This window comes from Aquila chrysaetos, chromosome 6, assembly GCF_900496995.4.
Source record: "Aquila chrysaetos chrysaetos chromosome 6, bAquChr1.4, whole genome shotgun sequence".
NCBI classification, from domain to species: domain Eukaryota; kingdom Metazoa; phylum Chordata; class Aves; order Accipitriformes; family Accipitridae; genus Aquila; species Aquila chrysaetos.
Window position 1 is genome coordinate 2071954 of NC_044009.1, and position 20992 is coordinate 2092945.

At 37.0% G+C, this 20992-nt stretch overlaps 1 protein-coding gene across 17 annotated transcripts in view; it reads left to right on the top strand.

The window, feature by feature from the left end:
* The first annotated feature begins 92 nt into the window (after nt 1-92).
* LOC115343224 overlaps nt 93-20992 on the top strand; it is a 182580-nt gene continuing 161680 nt past the window's right edge. For 2 of the 17 annotated variants that reach the window (XR_005932627.1, XR_005932632.1), the window contains exons 1-8: nt 93-711; nt 1521-1619; nt 2748-2858; nt 4356-4529; nt 4926-4979; nt 12945-13041; nt 16255-16315; nt 17453-17560. Coding sequence is in view for 1 of the 17 variants with exons in the window: in XM_041124170.1 (XP_040980104.1) it covers nt 11311-11349; nt 12945-13041; nt 17453-17560 (244 nt within the window). In the remaining 16 variants the exon portion in view is untranslated. Of the gene's footprint in view, nt 712-1520; nt 1620-2747; nt 2859-4355; nt 4530-4925; nt 4980-11249; nt 11350-12944; nt 13042-13687; nt 15755-16254; nt 16376-17452; nt 17561-20992 lie in introns of those variants that run through there. The other 15 variants (XR_005932624.1, XR_005932626.1, XR_005932628.1 and 12 more) reach the window with 15 other exon arrangements.

Sequence of the window (20992 nt, forward strand, 5' to 3'; positions counted from 1 at the left end):
TGGGTCCCCGGGCGGGAGGGGGAAGGGGGCGTTGCCGCGGCGCCGAGCTGTGAGGAGGGAGGTGGGTGGCGGCGCGGGTGAGTAAGGAACGGGCTGGGGGAGGCAGAGCGGGCGGGTGGGTGCCGTTATGGCCCCGGCTGCAGGCAGCCGCTGCGCTACCGGCAGGAGAAGCGTGGCCCCGGGCCAGCGGGGACCGAGCACGGGGCGGCCCTACCCGTTGCCCGCCCGCTCTGCCGGCCCCGCCCCTCACTCCCGCGCAGCCAATGAGCGCCAGGAGGTTTTTTGGCGGGGGCGGGCGGTGAGGGCGGGGCCCCCCCGCCATTTTCTCACCTCAGCCCTCCTCCGGGTGTGTGTGTGTGAGGTAGCGAGCTTGTACCATGGCAGAGCTCGCCGTGTCGGTCTCCTGCGCGGTGCCGCCTCAGCCTGGCCCCTCGCCTGGAGGGGCGAGGACGAGTCTCCTACGACCGCCATGTCCCGTCTCTCGTTAAGACGAAGAGACGCTAAGCCCGCGCTCCTGTGTTTAGGCTAACGTAAATACAAACGCTTTTCCTCTTATGGGTTTGCTTTTTTTCCGATGCTGGCGTTCTTGTTTTAAGTCAAGGTAGCGTAGTCGCTAACGCTTTAGTTTCTGGCTGTTCCTCTGTAGTCTGTCTGTAACGCTTATAATGGCCTTGAGATATTTAAGAGCATGGGTTCCTGTTACAATGTAAAGTGAGTATAAATAGTCACCAACGTAATATATATTTTCACATAAATGTTGCTTATACTGAAGTTTTAAAATGGGTGTCCCTGAGTAAAATTGGTGCTTTTACTTTTGTATCACTAGTTATTCAATTTTTTATTCAATTTTCAATCTAGTCTTTCTGTAGTGTTTAAATAACATTAGTTGTGTTCTCTTAACACGATTGGCAGTGGGGTGTGTAGAGGCCTCAGGTGGGTCTGAGGAATTGGAGCCTTTTGGGTGTACTCAGGGCCCTGACCTGAGGAATATAAATGAATTAGGCTAGGCTTGCAACAATCCTTTTAGCTTTTTTTTTTTTTTTTTTGAAAAATAGGGTAATTTGTAGTCTTTAAACCCTTTGCATGCTATAAGACAGACCAAGAAGGCAAATAGATCCCCCCTTTTTACACAACACAGTAGATGATCATTATCTGTAAAACTAGCATAGCTCTAGAGCTTACAGACTGCTGTGGAAGTCAGATCCTTGATTTCAAGAGTTTTAGTAACTGTAATGCCATTCTGTTCTGTTAGAGCCAATGGGGAAAAATTCAATTTGATGGATTTAGGATTTCTGCCATGTATATACTCTCTAAATCCCTTCAGTTGGGGTCAATGTTTAGATGCTAAGATAGTAAGTCTTAAAAGTCTAAAGTATGTGGAGGTGCTAACAATACATAGGTATAAATTTAATCATATAAAGGGGAAAAATAAGAAAAAGTTTCAACTTTTGATGTGAGTTGAAAGCAGAGGTGGACGTTTGTCTATTAAAAGGGGTTGGAAGTATTGTTTTGTTTTCTAGGTCAGGACAAGCTGTTCTTTAAAGATGGAAGTTACTATGAGGGCAAGCTTGTCAGTGGAGAAATTATGGAGAATGGCTTTCAATACTGGGCATCAACAGGTGAGCCTGTAACTTACAGACCTTTAAAAAAAAAATCCCTATCTCATTAAATTCTGATATATAAATACATATCATGAGCAGCCAGTCTGATTTAGTCCATGTTGTCAGACTTCCATGATGTTTATTGAAGAGTTGTGGGTTTTGTGTTTTCTTGTTGGCCTCTCAGTTTAGGCTGGGTTAACTTTCTGTCACCTCAGAAAGTTAATCGAATGTGTCAATGGTGGAAACCAGAAACATGTATCATCAATTTTTGATAACAGTCTCAGTCCTTCAAAGAAGCACACGTATGCAGACTTGTGCTCATGTGAAGTGCTCCACAAGATCAGGCCAAATATGTTAAAGGATTTAAAGAATTTGAATAAACTGTCCATTAGGAAGGGATATCTTGTGCATGATTTACCAAGGGAATGTTTCAGTGAGCTCACTCTGTCCTAGCATCCTGAGCAGAAAGAAGTTCTTTGATTAAAGACATTTCCTAGTAAGTTGCTCCAGAAAAGAATTTCTCTTGTTTCCATTTATTCCTGTACAGGTAAGTCAGTGACTTCTCTACCTGCCTAACCCCTGACAGAAAATAAAGGGGTGACCACATGGAATACAATGTATTGCATAAATAAATTGGGTAAATACTTGACAGAAAAATAGTTATCTGTCATTCTAAGATCACACATACATCAGGAGAGTCTCAGTACAGTACTTCTAGTGCTAAGCAGCTGTTTTGTCAGGCTTTGACACAAAGATTTGAATGAGTACGTGCCATCAAGAAGCTGTTAAGGTGACTATGAAATTCAAGTACTTTTTTACACGTTCCTTAACCATAAAAGAACATGCTATGAATCTTTTCTTGTTAACACATCACTGTCAGTTGTAAAGACCAGAAGGATTATGATTCATTAGTTTTAAAATAAAGACTGAATGAGCATGTTTATAGTCTTCATTAGACAGCATTAATAATAAAAAAAGGTAGTTGTTAATTTTAAACTTCTAGGCTTTTAGAATGTCTTCTATTTGTGCTCTATAGATAAAATATCACTTATTGGTGAACCTTAAATTTATCTAAAAAAATTAAGCCATGTTTGACAGATCTATTGTTTCTTTCTGTATTTAACTTTCTCATATATTTGGTTCAAGGGAACACTTATTCCGGTCAGTTTATGTTTGGAAAGCTCCAGGGACACAAAGTCTTGTAATATAAAGATGGTGGGAAATATGAAGGAGAGTTCTTTTATAGAATGAGAGAAGGTAAGTTAGACTCTTTGAGTAAGCTTTGTTTAAAATTTACTCTGTCATGACTGAACAGACCTGTTTATGCTGCATAAATATGATTATTTAATGATTTCATTTTTCAAAGATAGCTTTGATCTACTGACAGACAGGAAACTAAGCTCTTGTTCCTGCTTTATGTTGACTTAATCTGTGAGAATTAGTTTTTGTTTCAAAAATAAGAGCATAAAATACTGAGTAATGTTTGAATATGTATTTAGAAATAGTAATACTTAGTAAAATTTAGAGGTGGAAAAAAAGTTGTTACTGGCTATAATTTACGAGGGAAAAGTCCATACTGATAAGATGTTAAGATTGAGAAAACAACTGGCACTGTCACAATTATAGTTTGGTAACATAGCATGGGAAATGGAACTGTTGCCTCAATGAATTGCCGCTATACAATTGATTAGTTTTCAAACAGAATGAATTGTTAATCAGGAGAAGCTTTATGTCCAGCTCTTACTTCTGGTCACTTTTTCATATTTAGGAATTAAATACATTTAAAAATATGCTTAAATGAAAAAAGTTACAGGTGAATTCTGGGACTCCTGTACTTTGGCCAAATTCAGAGATGGGACAGTTTGGTTGACTGAATTTGTAACACTTACATCATAGGAGAATTTGATACTTTAACAGCCTATGTGCTAATTGATTGGCTACAGCATTTGAAATGATTGGAATGAGTTTGAGGGCTCCTGAAAGTTGAAGAAATACTTCTATAGTTTTTATTTGGTTTCAGTCTAGCAGGACTAAAACAGTTGTGATCTTGCATGTATTTAAGACAGAGTTTACGTACAGTTACTCAGGCTTGTAAATAATTTCTTAATTGACTGAAATGTAACCAATTTAATATCCCTGTCAAGCTCCATGTTAGGGTATTTGCACTGAAGTCAAGTTACTCAGTAGTGCTAGTGCTTGCAGTGCTACTGAATAGTAAGATCTTTGGAGCAGCAATTTCATTGTGTATGCAATCAGTTGCCTGTTCTGATTTTACTGTAGACATTCATCCTGTATAAAGCTATGTGTGGGGGTTTTCTTCCTCACGTTTGGAGTTTACTGTGCATGGTACCAATCACTGTGATTTTATTGAGGGTAGGTAACTTTCTGCTAATTTAAGCCAACTGTAATTTGGAAAAAAAATCAGAAGGCTCTGACCGAAAAGTTGCTGAGTACTTATCAGAAGTGATCAGGCTCAAAATGAATGAATGAATAAACAAGATTTTAATTTCCAACTTGTTGAGGGGCATATCATTCTCTTTCTCCCTGATGAAAGGTTGGAATGTTGTGTTTAAAGAACTGAACTGTGCCATTTCACTGGTCGCTTGAAGTTCAGGGAAAGGACTGTAAGAGTGTGGACTAGATTTGACTGCCATGGCTTATTGTTCCTGGCTCACTTTCTCTGATAGTCTGGTGTATCAGGTCACCAAATCTGTTTTCCTTTAAGAATTTCTTATTTGTTTTTCTCTGTTTTAGGAATAAGGATAATTATGAAGGAGCCTGGATTCTAGACAGCTGTCAAGGTCATGAAATATTGCCTTGTGCTGTACATGAGGTATATAAAGAAGACTTATGAGAAACTGTACTGATTTGTTCAGAAAAGCTGAAAGGATCATGGTAGAGGATGCTTCAGGCAGATAAATAGAAAAGGTCTATGTTTAGAACTAGTACTGTTAGTTCATTTAACAAGTTCAGTCCCCACTTTTAATCGAGTTACACATAAAGATATTTCAAATTTGAATTTTTTTAACATATCCTAATAGTATTTTGTGTAGTTGAACTTCAGATTCAATTTCAGTTTGACTTTTCTTGGATATGTAGTCTACTTTGGAGTTTTCTTGTGATTATTATTTGGATTATTCCTTATTTGTAAAACAGGAGTAAACATAATGGTTTGAGGGTGGGAGGAAATGTATGTGTATACATGCATAAACACATACGAATACTCATACTCACTGACACCTACATCAAGGTAGAAAGATCAGGGAATATATTTTCAGTGTGAACTAAACAACAGGATAAGATGTGGTGTGGATTATCTTCCAGCAATTCAGTGAGACGACCTTGATGTCTGGGACTTAAGGACCAAATGTGGTTGTGGTAGGTAAATGAATTACTGCATGACAAATCAAGAATAGGATTCTGTTATTGCAGTCACAGTGTCTGAGGGTTAAAAAAAAAATTTGAAATTTATTACTGAAAATTTGAGAAATGAAATGACATCAAATCTGTGCTTGTCTTGGAATTTTTTTTATTATTATTTAATTTGACATCATTTCTCTGGTAAGTGTTTGGAGAGAGAGAGAGATTCTCTGAAGAAGTAGCATTTTATACTTTGGAAGTAACTTTAGAACTTGAAAACAGTAACTTTTAATTGTTGCTTACATTTTAAGGTTTGGAACAGGCACTTCATAAACTATTTCATTACCCAGTTAAAATGAAGTTCAGAAACCCAGTACTGATTTCATCATTTAAGTCTCTTTTTCTTTCTGACTTTGATCCTCATTCAGTTTTCTTTGTTGAAAAGAGGGGGTCTCCCTAGGTTTAGTGGAAATTTGGAGAACTACGTGGTCAGAGAAGCTAAAAGGTAGGGGAAGGCTATTCAGTATAACTTTACTATGTGTCTTTAGCCAACTGAGGTTTTTCCCTATGGGTATGAAATCACAACCAAAATTCTACTGAATACTGTTTATGTAGTTAAAATGGAGCATAAAGCACTTAGCTATCTTGCAGTTCTGTCTGCTATTGGTATATACATAAGGAGGTATCTTGGCTTTTCAGTTAAGGGTTTGGTTTTTTGGTTTGGTTCTCTTTTTGTACCTGTCAACACCCCCAGATTTCTTTTAAATATACATTAAATCTGTTAATGTAAACTTAATTTTTTTAATACAGTTTAAAAATCTTTATGTATTTTTCCAGGAATATAAGAAAGTTGGGAATTAAAATCAGTAGGACAAGATAATAAATACTTTTTAGATAAAGAAACAGATGACATGAAAACATGTACGAGTGCTGTTGTGCACTTGTTTCATTATAACCTAAACACTGTTAAACAAAAATTATGTTGTTAAAATAGCTTCTCACTTCTTGAGACATTGAAGACAGGGTATTTTATGTATATATATTTGTGTGCGCATGTATGCACACACAGTTTTGTACCACTGGGTGTCTCTCTAGCATCTGTTTTGAGACCGAATTAGTAAATTCTTCAGGCTTACACTTGTTCAGTAATTGGCCTGTCTCTGTAGGGTGTGTTTAGTACTGTATTTAAGTTTACACTGGATGTGTGCTCAAAAGTGACAAGATATTTGGCCAAAAAAAAAAAAAAAATCCTGACAGTACTGATAACAGTATCTTGTTGATTGATTTAGTATTTATATTATGCAGAAATCAAAAGACAACCACTTAATGCAAGTGTTCACTCAGAATATACTGCTTTCAAATTATGTAACTTAACATAGGAAGATTAAAGCGTATAAATACTTTTTTTCAGGCAAAATAATAGGTTAAAGTTCTTTTTTTAACCAGTTACTGTAGAATTATGAAAGAGCTAGCCAGCCTTCTGGAAAGGGTCTAAGACACAGCTGTGACCTACACCTTACAGGTGAATGATTTAGCCATGTGTTTCTACAATTTTAATCTTTTTCAGCATGCTGCTTGTAGAGCCATTCCCCTGAGTGGTGGTAGTATAAGGATTATTCTCCTTTCTGTCTTTCTGCCCCGAACACCGTCTCAGATCTTAAGTCTTCTATGGCTCTGTCATTCTCTGACAAAATCTATAGTATGCCTGGTCACTTCTTTTATGTCAGATTATAAAGCTGACGGTAATATATTTTGAGAATAATAATCAGGAACTTAATGGATATAAAATTTTCAATACTGCCTGTTTTTTCAGCAGCTAGTTTTGACACAGTACAAGTAACTAGTAGAATCTACTACCTGCTTTAATGATCTGTTGTCAATGAAAAATTGGCAAAAACTATGTGATTGGTTAACCACTGGGTTTGTGTGCACAGTATTTATTAAGTTTATATCAGTACATTCCCGACAGATACGGTAATAGATCAGTATACAATGAAGTCCAACCAAAATCAAGGCACGGTTCCAGCAAAACATGAGTCTACGTAATATGGAAATAAACAGGAAATATGTGAAAACTAAATAGTGGAATTATGTATGGGCAGCGCAGGGGATGCAAACCCAGTCATAACACAAATGGTTAGACTTGGTTTGGTGCCCAAAAAAGGGCAAGTTACTAAGAAACTCAAGTTAAGGATCTGTAAATTGTCTGCTTTGTCCACATAAACTTTTGTGCATGAGATTTTGAAGTTTCTTTTGTATGGTCAGATATCTTGATTCAGTGAATATCAAAGTTTGTAGCTAATCAGTTAGTGTACCCATACTTGGTGCAAATACTTCTGTGCTTGTAAACTGTGTGTAACTGTAGGGATTTTGAAAAAATAAGAATTTTTTTTCCTTTACTGAAATAGTACCTTGGACATACTGAAGTCATCTGCTAGAACAAAAAGAACATGGGCAAATATTTCAAGCTCTAGGGTATTCTTCTAGCATTAGTTCTGTGTGGTATAGAATAGATTGAATAATGGCATGAAAGTTGAATTTGTTTATTTTTCCTCTTCAGTTTGAACTGTAATAATGTCAGGGCTAGGTGTTTAGATAAATCTTTTGCAAGTGATAAATTTTTAGTAAGTGGATGCTGTCAGTTAATAGCATATTGTAGTCTGCGAACCTTCAGAGATTCAGGTCGATTAAATGTCCAGTAAACAAGCAATAATTATATCAACAGAAGAGTCCAATAATAACAAACAACTCTGATTTATTTACTGCTTAACCATAAAACGGATTTCATGTTGGGTAAAAATGTTGTCGAGAGATGCAAGATAGAGACTATAACTGAACACTAGGGAACATGTAACAAAACAAAGCCCCTGACAGCTGCTGATTTAAAAAACAAAAAAAAACCCAAAAAACCCCACAACAACAAAACAAAACAAAAAAACCAAACCACACCAGTGAGCTATGGTGGCCTGTCTGGTTTTTGTGCATTTGTATGTGCACACATTTGAGAATGAAAGAAAACAATGACATGTAAATGAAGTTTGCAGAGGTTAATGAAGTAAAACACTCATTTTCTTCATGAAAGTATTTCCTTTCTGTGATTTCTCATTTCTGGCTGCTGCTTAAGTCCCAGTAAGCAGATGCTGTGTTCCATTCTGTCCCTGTTGCTACTTCTTTGTGTGTTTTGGCTGTGTTCAGTTTGTCTTCTTTCCCAGAGGAAGGCCTGCTGTTTGATACACCTGTTAACCACACTAAACAGGTGGCAAGCCTTATGGGCTTTTTCACCTGCAGGCTTTTGTCCCCCACCCCCCCTAGAATCCATTTGAGTTACCTGTTTGGAAGAGTCATAGTTTCAGTTCTGATGCAAATTATTTAAATTACTGGAATTTAAATTGCTCAGAGTTATACTGCATACTAGTGGATAATACGAAATTTGAAGATACACTAAATCTTCCCAAATCTTTATTAGGATTATAATTACAATATAATGATATACAATATAAAAATATAAAGCCATTGCTGATATAAAGACCGTGAATGAGTCTCCCTGCTAGTAAATGTTAAGCTCTATTTTAATTGCTTGTGGATAGGACCACAGACTACTGCATCACTCATAGCTCTAGTAAAATTTAGAAGTTACTATGTCCCTGTAGTGGCCTGGAAGTGGGCTGAACATGTTTCTGAATGCATAATCTGTATATTTAATTGCCTTTTCGAGTGTTTTTTAGTGATCTTTAGCTGATACGTAGTTCTGATGCTTGATAATAAGATGTGACAAGAAGAGAGTGGGAAGATGTAATTAGCAGTCTTCATGTAAGAATAAAGACCGGTAATGGGGCGGAGCAAAACAAAACCAAAACCCCACCAAACTATTATTTCTGTAGTTTATCTAGATTTTGCTGTAATATACATATCTTACACTGGGGATTTATTGAAAATCTTTTATTATAGTAGTCTGTCTTGCTAAAGAGACATGTTGTTGAATACTTTCCTGACTCAGCCTAACAGGGAAATCATCAGGGTTTCACTTGTTACCTTCACTTTAGAAGACAGATAATGAAAGGCCTTCAGAGAAGGATAAAGTAAGGTTTTGGTAAAAATTATCAGACCAGAAATAAACCCATGAAAAAACTAATCGGGGAGGAAGCTTGTATTTAAAATGGGTGCTAAATTGCCTGCAGAGTTTGAGGTTTTGGTCTTATTCTGAAGTGCATGCTGATTTGAGAATAAGGTAGTCTGTCAGATCACACACATTCCTATATTAAAAAATGCCAGCTAAACATTGTTCTCTAATATGTCTTGATTTAAAATTATATTAATACTTTATATTTATTTCCCTGTTCAAGGATCAAAAGCATTGACAATTTGTTGGGTTTTTTTATGTATATTAAGCCAGTGTATTTTCTTTTATTAAAACTATTTGAGCGTCAATAACTTTCTGAAATGTTGTATAGAAACTCTTTGAAGTTTGAGGAGGAAATAAAACCTTGTGTGTCTTTTGACATAAACTGATTTACATTTGAGACTATAGTTCTTGGAATAGATGCAGATTCTCCCAAGTTCTGAAAACAGGCTATATAGCATGAACTATCTGAACATATTCAGCCAGATAAGTAGTCAGGATATACTGGAGTAACTCTGTATTTAAATGCATATGTGTTTGTCTAAATTGATGTCAGCTGAGGCTGTATGCTGTAATGGCAAACATTTTTATAAAGGAGAGCATGGTTCAGTTGTTACTCAAATCTGTTAAGTAATTTTAACATGATATTTAAGATCAGGCCCATACAAATAAGTTTAAGTGGTTGAAGCCAAATAATGAAAACAATTGATAAAAGCCCAAATCAGAGCATGTGGAAATCATATACTGTTACAGGCAGGCAAGTTGAGTGTAGAGGCAGGCAAGTTTGAATTTGAAATAAACTCAATTAATTGCAATAATAAGTGTAATAGCCACTAACTGAAAAATGGAAGCCTCATCAGTTAACTGGAAATCGCTCCCTGAAATAAAAAAGAAGTGGTGAGTGCTTCTGACCCATTTACAACATCTTTTTCTAGATTCTTAAACAGATGTCTTTGAACACCTTGCCCTGCTACACAATGTTGGGAGTAACTAACATTAAAAATGTTGTTAATTCCTGAAGAAAAACTGACAAAGTGTATATCCATCAAAGTTAGTATTTGAAAATCTTGCTTAGTAAGAGACTCCCCTGAGTAAAGCAACATGTGAATTTCTGTAGTTAATTTACTACTGTTTAGTTGTTTTCTTAGAACTAGTTGTTTCAAAGTTTTCACCCATGATGAATAAATTCCTAATGTCTCAGTTTTTTTAAACACAAAATGAGTCATGCTAACCTGTTTTAAGTAGGCTGTTGCAGAAATGAATTAATATGATAATATGACCTTGTGAAATTATTACTGTTCCTGTACTAAATGTTCTTATTTATTACCCATAGCATTTAATTGGAGTTTAAATAAATTCCATATAAACACATGTACTTCAGAAAACAATCAACAATTACATTGTGCAGTTACCAGAATAAGTTCTGTATTACTGATTCTCAGGATAGGAGGATTTCTGTGGTTGATACCTAGCTGATGATAAACAACTTTGCCTTTATGAGTTACTGTTCTTCATCAGCTTCTTTATTTCTGTTTTGGTCTCTATTAGTAGATTGCAATATCTTTGTGTCTACTGCATTGTCTCTGAATCACAGAAAATACAGGACCTTACTAAAACTCAGGGATTTTGTTTTGTTTAAAGCAGAATTTCCTGTTCTAGTTTAAAAACAAAACCAAACACAAACAAAAAAAACTCCACAGCGTAATACAGCCCATTGCTGGAAGCTTGTAGCTTTTTATTTTTCTCCATTTCCTGCTCCCCTTTGTTTGTGTACTAACTGGTAGCTCTTTTTCTGGAGGCCCCTATGTCACTCTGGTTGTTCACGCCTTTGTTTCTCTGCATAAATGTGTGATGTATAGATAGTGCTTATGTGGACGTCAGCATTTCCAAACCTTGCATGTGTTGCATTGCTAAGCAACTTTTAGCAACACTTATCTCTCGTCCTTATGCCATCTGGAAAAGAGGATTAGACAAGGAAATGTGCCAGAGAGAGACAAAGGCACATCTAAGAAAGAGGTGGCTTAATTACTTAAGAGAATGAGTGACATTAATAGTAGGCAGTCATCAGAATAGATTGAAAGCAAGCACAATGCCTTTACAGGTAGCAATAAGGACCCACTGAGAAAGGTTGCATATTTTATACTCCCCTGTCGTTTTTCCTTCCCTAGAGCAGTACACAGCTGAATCCTACTGCATGTTTACGTACAGGGATGCAAGGTGAAGGCCCCTATGATTTCAGTACATAATTTCGATACAATTCCAGTTATAGTGAGTTTTTTCTAGACCTTCTTCCAGTTGTTATGTACATTCAGGAGTATAACTACCTGACTACTGTTTTAAAGGTCTCTTCCACTAGGGAGAGAAGATTGTGAACATGCCAGTGGAGCTTGAAGCTTGTGTACGTTTGTTAGCAAGAGTACTGCTATCATTGGGGTAATGGCTGAAGACAGCATCATATGCTTTAAAGTGAAGGAAGGAAGAGACCAAAGCATGGAAGAAATACACCAAAGCAAGTAGTATCAGAAGCGTATTTCCAAAGAACTGCTTTGTCTTTGCTTTTATCTTCTAGCTTACATCTGTAATTGCTAACGGTGTAAACAAAGTGCTAGAACTTTAGCCGCTAAATCCATCTGGAGTTTCAACTGGGTTCACACACATTTTAGAATTATAGTAGCACTTTATTTGGTACCTCTGCTGTTATCACACGAAAAGCCAGATATCCAACTTAATAGAAGAATGATCACTTCAGATTTTAGACATTCTTATTCTCTAGTTCCTTATGTACTCTAACATTGGAAGAATGTTGTCTGATAGCTAAACATGATTTAGTACTGTGTAAAACAGTGACATTTGTTACTGAGTTGTTTTACTTCCCATACCCGGACTTTTGACTGTACTTTGACCGTTGTCTGATTATTTCCATATCGGTTTCAACTCTAAACTCTTCCAATAATATGGGAACAATTCAGACTAATTTTCAGTGACAGCTCTATGATATTTTTACATGTATCTTGGAGTAAAAGTGCATGCTACAATATACAGTACTATACTTTTCTCGTATCTGAAACTGAAACCAGTATTCCTGATTGTGACCTTCCCTGTCAGCAAATACCTGCGAAATGTCTGACAAACTTTCCTATCCTCCCCTAGTATAGGACCACAAAGAGGAATCGGCTGACTCTGCTATCAGTTAATGTTAGTAAAATAGTGGCCATGACCTAATAATCTCAAGATTATACTATATTGAGGAGGAGAGGGTACACTAGAAAAACTACGTATACATCATGACGTAATTCTAAATTGCACGATTACGTATGCACATTTAATGTTGCTAGAAACTTTAATTGGCTCATACCTAAGCTTCTGTGGTATGTAGCTTTGCAGCCTTAGGAATCTTTAAACTTTTATGTAAAGCGTGTATCTCAAGTGAAATGCAGTCCAAATTTAAATAACTGAAGCTTTTTGGAATTGAGTTTGGTACACTATTTCACTTTTCACAATCTTTAAAAAGCAAAATAATGTGTGATTCTGTATGTGACAAAGCAGTTATTCATTCTTGCCATGTAATTTAATGCGATGTAATATATGAACTGAAGGACCTCACATAATAGTATCCCACAGTAACAAACCTTGGGCAAGAAATGTTTGATTCTCCCCCCTTTCCCCTTTAGAGGAGTGCCACATAATCCTTGGTGGTTGTGTGGTCTCCTATTCAACTTTTCACACAAATGTTGGAAGGGTATTTATAAAAAGCCTTGAGGACCACCCACTTTGCTATTGAAAATTGGCTGAAATAATCCCTTCTTTATAATTTAGCTGTGGTGGTGTTGAAATTTAAAATCCATGTGTATTTCTGTTTAAAGGGGCAGTGGAGAAATGACGTATTCGATGAACGGGGTGCTATAGTTAATTGTTCTGGTGACATCTGTGATGGACTGTGGATCAATGGCTACCCTGCTGGTACGTACATTCATTATGCTCTCCAGTTATTAACAAGTCTTTGACATAATGCTTTGGTTGTCCCTCTTTTGATTAATATGATTTGACTATAGTGTTTAGCATCCTCTAAGTACTTGGTTCTCCTAGAATGCGTAGTTCTCTGGAGCAAGGGGGATAGCTATTTGACTGAGACCTTTCCTGAAGGGAGTGAGCTGTTCATTCAAATTAAATGCACAACTACACTGAGGTATCAAATGTTCTTGTAATGGATTTTCATTCTTGCGATGAGGGAGAGTTTTTTAGGTTTAATAATGTGGATTTCTAATTTTAAATTGAAAGCACTTTGGAATTAAAAAGTTGGAAAGATAGCAAAAGAAACAAACTCTTGTGTGTGCGCGCATGGTATGCATGTGTATGAGAGCATTCCCAGTTTAAATTATGTCATTAGAAATAGTGAAGAATTGCTCAGCAGGTTATAATTTAAGCACAGAGCAGAACTGAATCCCATCGTAATGCAAAGATACGGACTCAATGGCTTAATAGAAAGCTTTTCTAATCCAATTGACTTCTGCATGAGGGGACTGTTTACACAGAATATCGTAGTTCCAACTTGAGTGCAGCTGGTCAAGAGATGCTTGTAAGTAAATTTTTGTGTTGCCTCACTCAGATATGAATGTATCACCTCAAAGGAAATGATCCAAAGAACTTGAAATACAGCATATATGCATGTACTCTTGGTGTCAAGCAGCAAAACGTACGGAATGGAACTCGGAAGAACAGATCTGTGCAGCAGCCCATCTTAGGAATATTTGCATGTCAGAAGCTCTACTGTAGGATGTTAACACTCTAAAAATGAAATACTTAAATCAAAAAATCAGAAGAATATAACTCCCCCGATTGATTGATTTCTATCTTTAATATTAGACTTACTTCTAATGCTAGGTCATATTTTCTGAACCCAGAATGAAAATGTTTATTTTTAGAAGCATTTTCTATAAAGGATTAAGTTTTTGTAGGTTTCATAAGTGTCACAGTAAAGTGCTTCTTTAATTCAGTCAAAGTTGATAGTAATCAAAATTCATAGCTATGTTCAAACCCTAAAAAATGTTGTGATGGTCTGCTTCATGATTAGTTAGCAGATGTTAACTTTAACAGGCCCTTTCTTCTGGCACTGTAAGCTGAACAATAAGGAATTGAATAGGTCTTGAAGAAATCGTTACACAATCATGGAAGTATTCTCTTCAGATTACTATAAGGATATATTTGAAGAGAGAAAATTTGTGCCGCTCCTGTTCATTGGATACTTAGAAGACTTAATTTTCCCTTTTCTCAGCAGTGCAATCATTTACATTCTGTATTAAGAAAGCATGATATTCCTGTTTATCGCTAAAACTTAATTGTTTTTTAAATCTTTTTAAACTGCATTTTTTTGGCAGTCAAGGTTATTCACAGGACTTCAATTCAAAGTAAATGTCTAGATAAGTATTTCAGGCAGAACGATAGCTTAGCTTTTGTGAAGAAACTGCCTTCATTAAAAGGAGTGATACCTTCTTTCCATCCTTCTGGGAAGACAGGTTCGCCTTAATGTCATGATTGTCCAAGCCAGGTATAGTTGATATTGTTTGCTCTGTCTTTGCGAGGCATTCACCTTCACAAGGATTGGAGACTCTGGATGTCTTGGGCAGCATTTTTAGCTGTACTTTTTTGCTAGCTTTCTGTTGGAACTTTGCAACAAGTTTATCTACCAAAGCTTCAAGTGATTTTTACTTAAGTGAACTATTTAGTTGTTGAGCTGCGTTTGTGTTACTTTACCTGGAACATATGATTGCTTTAAATTTTACAGTAGTTACACCAGGAGAGAGTCAAGGTCATAATTATTTCCTTCACTTTCTCCTGTTCCCTGAAACAACAAAGAGAGAAGAAATTTTACAGCTGCTTAATGCAAGAACCTGCTGTTCTGAATCTATTCTTAAATAAGCAACATAAAATTATGGGCAAAAAAAATAATGGGGAGGCTGCATGGGTGGCCTTTGTCAGAAGAGGCCAGGGGCTGCCCTGTGCTGGATACTGCAGGTTCCAGCTGGCTCTGCAACGGACCTGCTGCTGGCCTAAGCTGTGCCCGTCAGCAGAGCTGTGGCACCTCTGTGAAAACTTACTTAAGAAAGGGTAAAACATGCACAACAGTGAGGAGTGAGGGGAAGAAAAGTGTGAGAAACAATACTGTGGAGACCAAGGTGAGAGAAGGAGGAGGTTCACCAGGTGTCAAAGTAGATACTTCTCCTGCAGCCTGTAGAAGTTTTGCAAGAAACCATGGTGGAGCAGGTGTTTCTGTGCAGCCTGTGAAGAGGACTACAGCGGAAGAGATGATCACGCTGCAGCCCATGGAGGACCCCACATTAGAGCATGTGGATGTTTCCTGAAGGAACTGCAGCCTATGGAAAGCCCATGCAGGAGCAGGTTCTCCTGACAGGAACTGTGGCTTGTGGAGGACCTGTGTGGGAGCGGGGAAAAACATGAGGAAGGAGCAGCAGAGAGGGACTGTTACGGACTGACGATAATCCCCCATTCCTCATCCCCCTGCACCACTCAGGGAGGTAGAGGAGTTGGGAATGAAGGAGTGAGGTTGAGGCTGGGCGAAAAAGGACATGAGTTGAGGGGGAAGATACTGTTTTAATTTATCTTTGTTTCTTGCTGTCCAAGCCTATCTTAATTTGCAATAAATAATTTTCCCTGAGCCCATTTTGCCCATGGTGGTAATTGGTAAATGATCTCCCTGTCTTTATCTTGACCCATGAGACTTTTCATCTCACTTTCTTCCCACTGTCCTGTTGAGGAGAGGAAGTGAAAACACAGTTGGGTGGGCAACTGGCACCCAGCCAAGGTCAACCCATCACAGATGTTATGGAAGATATAACAAATAAAGTTACAATGGATCATCCCATCCAATTGATTCTGATTTGGTTGAGATTTTCTTTCACTTGAGTCATAATTTTTAACATTCTTCTTAATTTTACCCTTAGTCGTTGTCATCACGCATTTACTTTCCTGTATCTAATGCTGCTGGCCAAAACAGAGTTCTGTTGCTTTTTTGAGTAAGAAGTACAGTAAGAGTGTTTTATACTCTGACTTAAAATCTTTACCTGAACTTGTAACGTAGTGACACAGTAACAGTAAGATAGTTACTATATGAATGTGACATACTAATTATTGATTTGTTGTTCTTTTGATGATCAGCTGTGATTAGTCGTGGTCTGGAGATCTGGGCTGGCATCAGAAACCACCAAATCCCATCAAGGTCTGCTACCAACTCATTTGAGTTAATTAAGAAACTGAGAGGAAAACAGTTAACTCCTGTGTATGTACTGTGGGGAAGAGCCAATTTCATTATATATTTCCCTTGATTAATATGTGTATGCAGTAATCTAAAACCAGGTAGTTAGTTTGCCAACTTGATAAATTACAGCAAATGTGCAAGTGTTACACCCTAAAAATAGTAGCAACTACCGTTTTTAGATGCTGAGGTGTTTTTGAGATTGTCAAATATACTTTTATAATGTAATATTCAGCCTTTTAAAGAGTGCAAGTTGTTTCCTGCCCTCCCCTGCCCCCAACTGGTGGCTTCTGACTGTTCAAGGAAGGATTTCGTAATCAAGGAAATACAGCAAGCTCTGCCTTCAAAAAAAATAGGACCATAAAAATCATCCTTCTAAATACTGGTTTGCGATCCTAAATTAATAATTGATTTCTGAAGTATTGATAAATCCCCTAAAGTCCCTGGAAACTGCTGAATGTGTTAGTATGTCTAAGAAACCAAGAACCTTTAAATCTCACTGAAATTTGTTTCAAAAATCTCACCCAGCATTTGGTTTCTCTGTATATTTCTATAGAAATAATTTTCTTTTTTTCCCTGTCAAGGATAATAGCTGATGTCAGAGTTGTAAATACTCAACAGTAATTATTTGAAGTATGGTACCAGATGAAATAGAATCTACAGTGAAATATATCTTTGAAGCTGTGAAACTTGATTCTTTGTTTATTAGGGAAGTCACTGCTTTAAGTTTGTGCAGCATTTCAACCTAACTTGGAAAACACAAGGAGTAACCTAAATGAATTATATTTCCCCATTTGTCAGCTGAATCTCCAGTTTGGCAAAGTCTAATAGACTTAAGCTGTTGGAGAGGCAGTTCTCAATAGTATGCTTAGTGTATGTTTTCTGCTGTATACCCAGCTGTAAATTTAATATATTGAGTACCTAATGGCTGTCATGGTGAATTTATTCTTGTATTTGGTCTTAATTAAGATTTAAAAACCTAGCAGCACAAACAAAAATGTCAGAACTATTTTCTTTCACTGGATTTGAGTGTGTAAGCTATCTTTTGACATATGTTGCATCTGGAAACTGGGAACTGAAGTCTACTGTTTCTGTCATTAGCAATTCTGGATTTGCACTGGCTGATTTACCAGTCCCTAAGGGAGATACAGCCAGAATCTGGATCTGACACCCTATGTGGAGCAGGAGATGCTTCGAGCAGCCAGCATGGTAAGTAAAGATAATGCATTAGTTGACTGCTCAGCTTTTTAGTTAACTGAAAAATGAAAAAGTATCTTTGCATAGCAGTAAAATAACTTGAGAGTGTAAGAAACTGCCTTTGTAGTATAAACAGGTAGTTCTTAAGTGATTTTCTTTTTAGCACGGAGTGTTTAATTTCTCATAATAAATAGAAACAAAACAATTTTAGGACATTGATTCCATTTTATAAGAGAAATCTATCCCTCCTAGGTTTTCTCTTCAGTTACTTTAATCAGGCCAAACATACTGGTGTGCTGTAAGATCAAAAGAGTTCAAGTAATAATTTCTGCAGTCTTAATTCATTTACCAAGAATGAAATAGGGCCTAAAATTTGAATCTGGAGTCCAGATTTTATACCCTTCGCTAATGTTCAGAAATACTGCTGGTACTTCACATACTCCTAGTAACAACTTTGACTGGCATGTGGAACTGGTCCCATAAATTGCAGCAGTGGGAGTGCTAGTTTCAGGAAAAATCAGAAATATTCAGCCATATAGGCTTTTACGTCCCTGCAAAAGCCATTTTACGTTGATATAAAATATTCAAGCAGATGGTGCAGGCAGAAATTTTTAATTTTTTCCTGACTTAATATTCTTCTGTTTCCTGTCATGTCTGATTTATAATTCTTGGTGAATGAACAGCCAGCAAGCTTTAACTTGTGAATTACTTTGGTGCTGGAGTAACAAGTACTGCTAGTCCAAGCAGTGAGAAGTTGAGAGTCAAAAAACCGCTTTTCCTTCAGAAACACCCATGACCTGATTTGGCTTGTTAAGATTCTAAGGGTGGTGAATTTGGGTTCTGTTTATTTATATTGTGAGATTTGAAACATCAGAGTTGACAAAGTCTTACTCTGTATCCATAATACTGGAAGACATAAAACCTTCCCTTGATCCCCTGATTGCCACAAACAGGTTTAAGAAAAAAAAACACAAAATACTCCAGGCCATGTAATAAAATCACAAGAGTCAGTCACTTTGATTTGAGGTTTCAAATTTGATGCTTCTGAGGAGGCTTTTTGTTGCTGAGGACTTGGTAGCGGGGACTGCAAAGGTAACTGTCCTAGCTATGTGTTACTTCACAAAATACATTAAAAACAAGCAGTTGTTTTTGCAATCCATGTGCAAATCCTGTCTGTGACTCATGCAATTTAATCAATTAGAAACAAAATATCTTGTGACTCTGGATGGGGTACCATATGTTGCAACAGAAAAAGAGCACTTTTAGAGGAGGCATTGCAGTGTTTTTGGAAAGATGACATTGCAGAGGAAATGTAGAAAATGTGTTTTGCTTTAAATATTAGGACTTCAAAACAAAAACCTGTAATTCTTTCACATAGTCCACTGAGCTAAAGATATTTTGGGGGATTCAAGGCATCCTGTTATTACAGGCAGTCAACCATAGTTTTCTAGCCTTAAAGTGTCACTACTTGGGTATGCAAGTTTGTGTGCATGTGCACATGTACATGTGCTAATTGATGCATTTTGCTGTGTCCTTTAGGAGGATGGAATAATACATGTACAAATGATTGCTGTGTTTTCCATAATTTTGAAACATTCTTTTGTCCTGTGAAGAGATGGAACAACAAAGTGACTGTGCAACAGCCACACACACATTCATCCTAGCCATCTCTGTCTCCCGCTGTCCCACCCTTATTTTCATTCACACTGGCATGCGTAACTTGCAAAAAATTACTAGTTCATGCAGTTCTATTTTGTCCATTTTCAATTGTTTTTTAACTCACCAAAATAAATGGAAAATGCTTACTTAACACCTGAAGTATTAAAGATATCCCAAAATTACCAGTATTAAATAAATACATCGTCCTTTTGGTTGGCTTATTCCAAGGGCATTTCATTACCAGATCTTGGGGTAACACATAAAAATAATGTTCTTGCTTTTGTGGGACACTAAAACGGAAAGAGCAGAGGTAGAGTTCGGCACAATATTTCCAGATGTCAGCCTTCAGCAAAAATCCTTATCCAGATCAGGTAGATGCTTCATTCCAGTTGCACTTTTTAAGTGAGAGGAGGAGGAGGAGGAGTAGTATTACTCTGTATTCTCTACTAAGAAAATGCAGATTAATTTCCATGTGTTTTTAAACTTGAAATCTTTCATATAATTATGTATTTAAGTAATCGGTCTTCTATGAAAGGGAGAAGGATTATAAGCTCAGGTGCTATTGATAGCATGTGAGGTCAGAGGAAGCAAATGTGGACCTTTGGGGCATGGTATTTTTCATTTTTAGACTTATTCACAGGTCAAGTTTGCCCAAAGCAACTTGTCTGTGATTGTCCCTTAATGTGACCATTCCTTCAGCAGGACTTCTTGGACCACAGAATTCTAGTCTATTCTTAAATATCCCTCACCACAAATGTTTTCTTCCTTGGGGTTCAGTGATTAGAAAATGTCAGCTGCAGCAAAGTATGAGGACCCCGCTACTCTGTTGTCTGAATTGTATTTAAGAGTGCAGTGTTTTTACAGTGCTGGGATTTTGAAGAATTAGGCTTTTATTTTTGAATTTTTAAATTGAGTTTTTAAGTGTTCTGTTGAGGTCACATGTAGAGTGATTTCTTCATAAGATAGCATTATCTTTCTGAGTGTTCATGGCAGACAAATAGTGGGACTTTTCAGAGTTAACTAATCATCATTGATTTCAGTGAACGAATTGTGTGTTTTGTCAGGGACATTTGAATAATTGGTACTGGAAGGCAAGTTAGGTGAAGTGAGGCAGAGAGGGTAGAAAGAGTGGGGAAAGATGCCTAGGGGACTAGAAGAAAGGAAGGAGGGAAGAAAGAAAAGGAAGAAAGAAGAATGAAGAACACTTGAACAGCTATTGAAAGATTCTTTTCTCTGGCCATTGCTTTACTGATTTCTCTTCTGATTCTTCTCATCTCTGCTTTTGGAGAGAAATGTTGGCTAACGCTCAAAATACCTTTGGAGTAACTTCTGCTGATGGGTAAATGATGAGATCCTTGAGGCTTTTATGCATCACTGCCTATAGTATGGATATAATCATGCAATGATGGAGAATCATCCAGTTTTTATCCAGTATTGATGAACTGTCAGTGAAAGAGTTCCAAGACGTTTTGTTGTTTAGTAATAACATATATGTAGCTATTGTTTAAATAGGGATGTTTTTCCGTATTTCAATTAGGTAATGAGATCCATGCCCATGAAAGATGTATTAGATGTAATTTGACTGGAAAGCCTCTTTAGTCGCTATTTAGTAACATATATCTTAACGCTTACAAATTAATTTCTAGTAGTTTCATGGTGTTGGCCAAGCAAGTAAGCTTGGTATCAGTGCAGCTCTTTGGGGTTTGGTTTTTTTTTTTTTCTTGCTACTAGTGATGTATTTTTACAACATTTTTTTTGTTTCGGTATTAAATATTTTCCAAGACT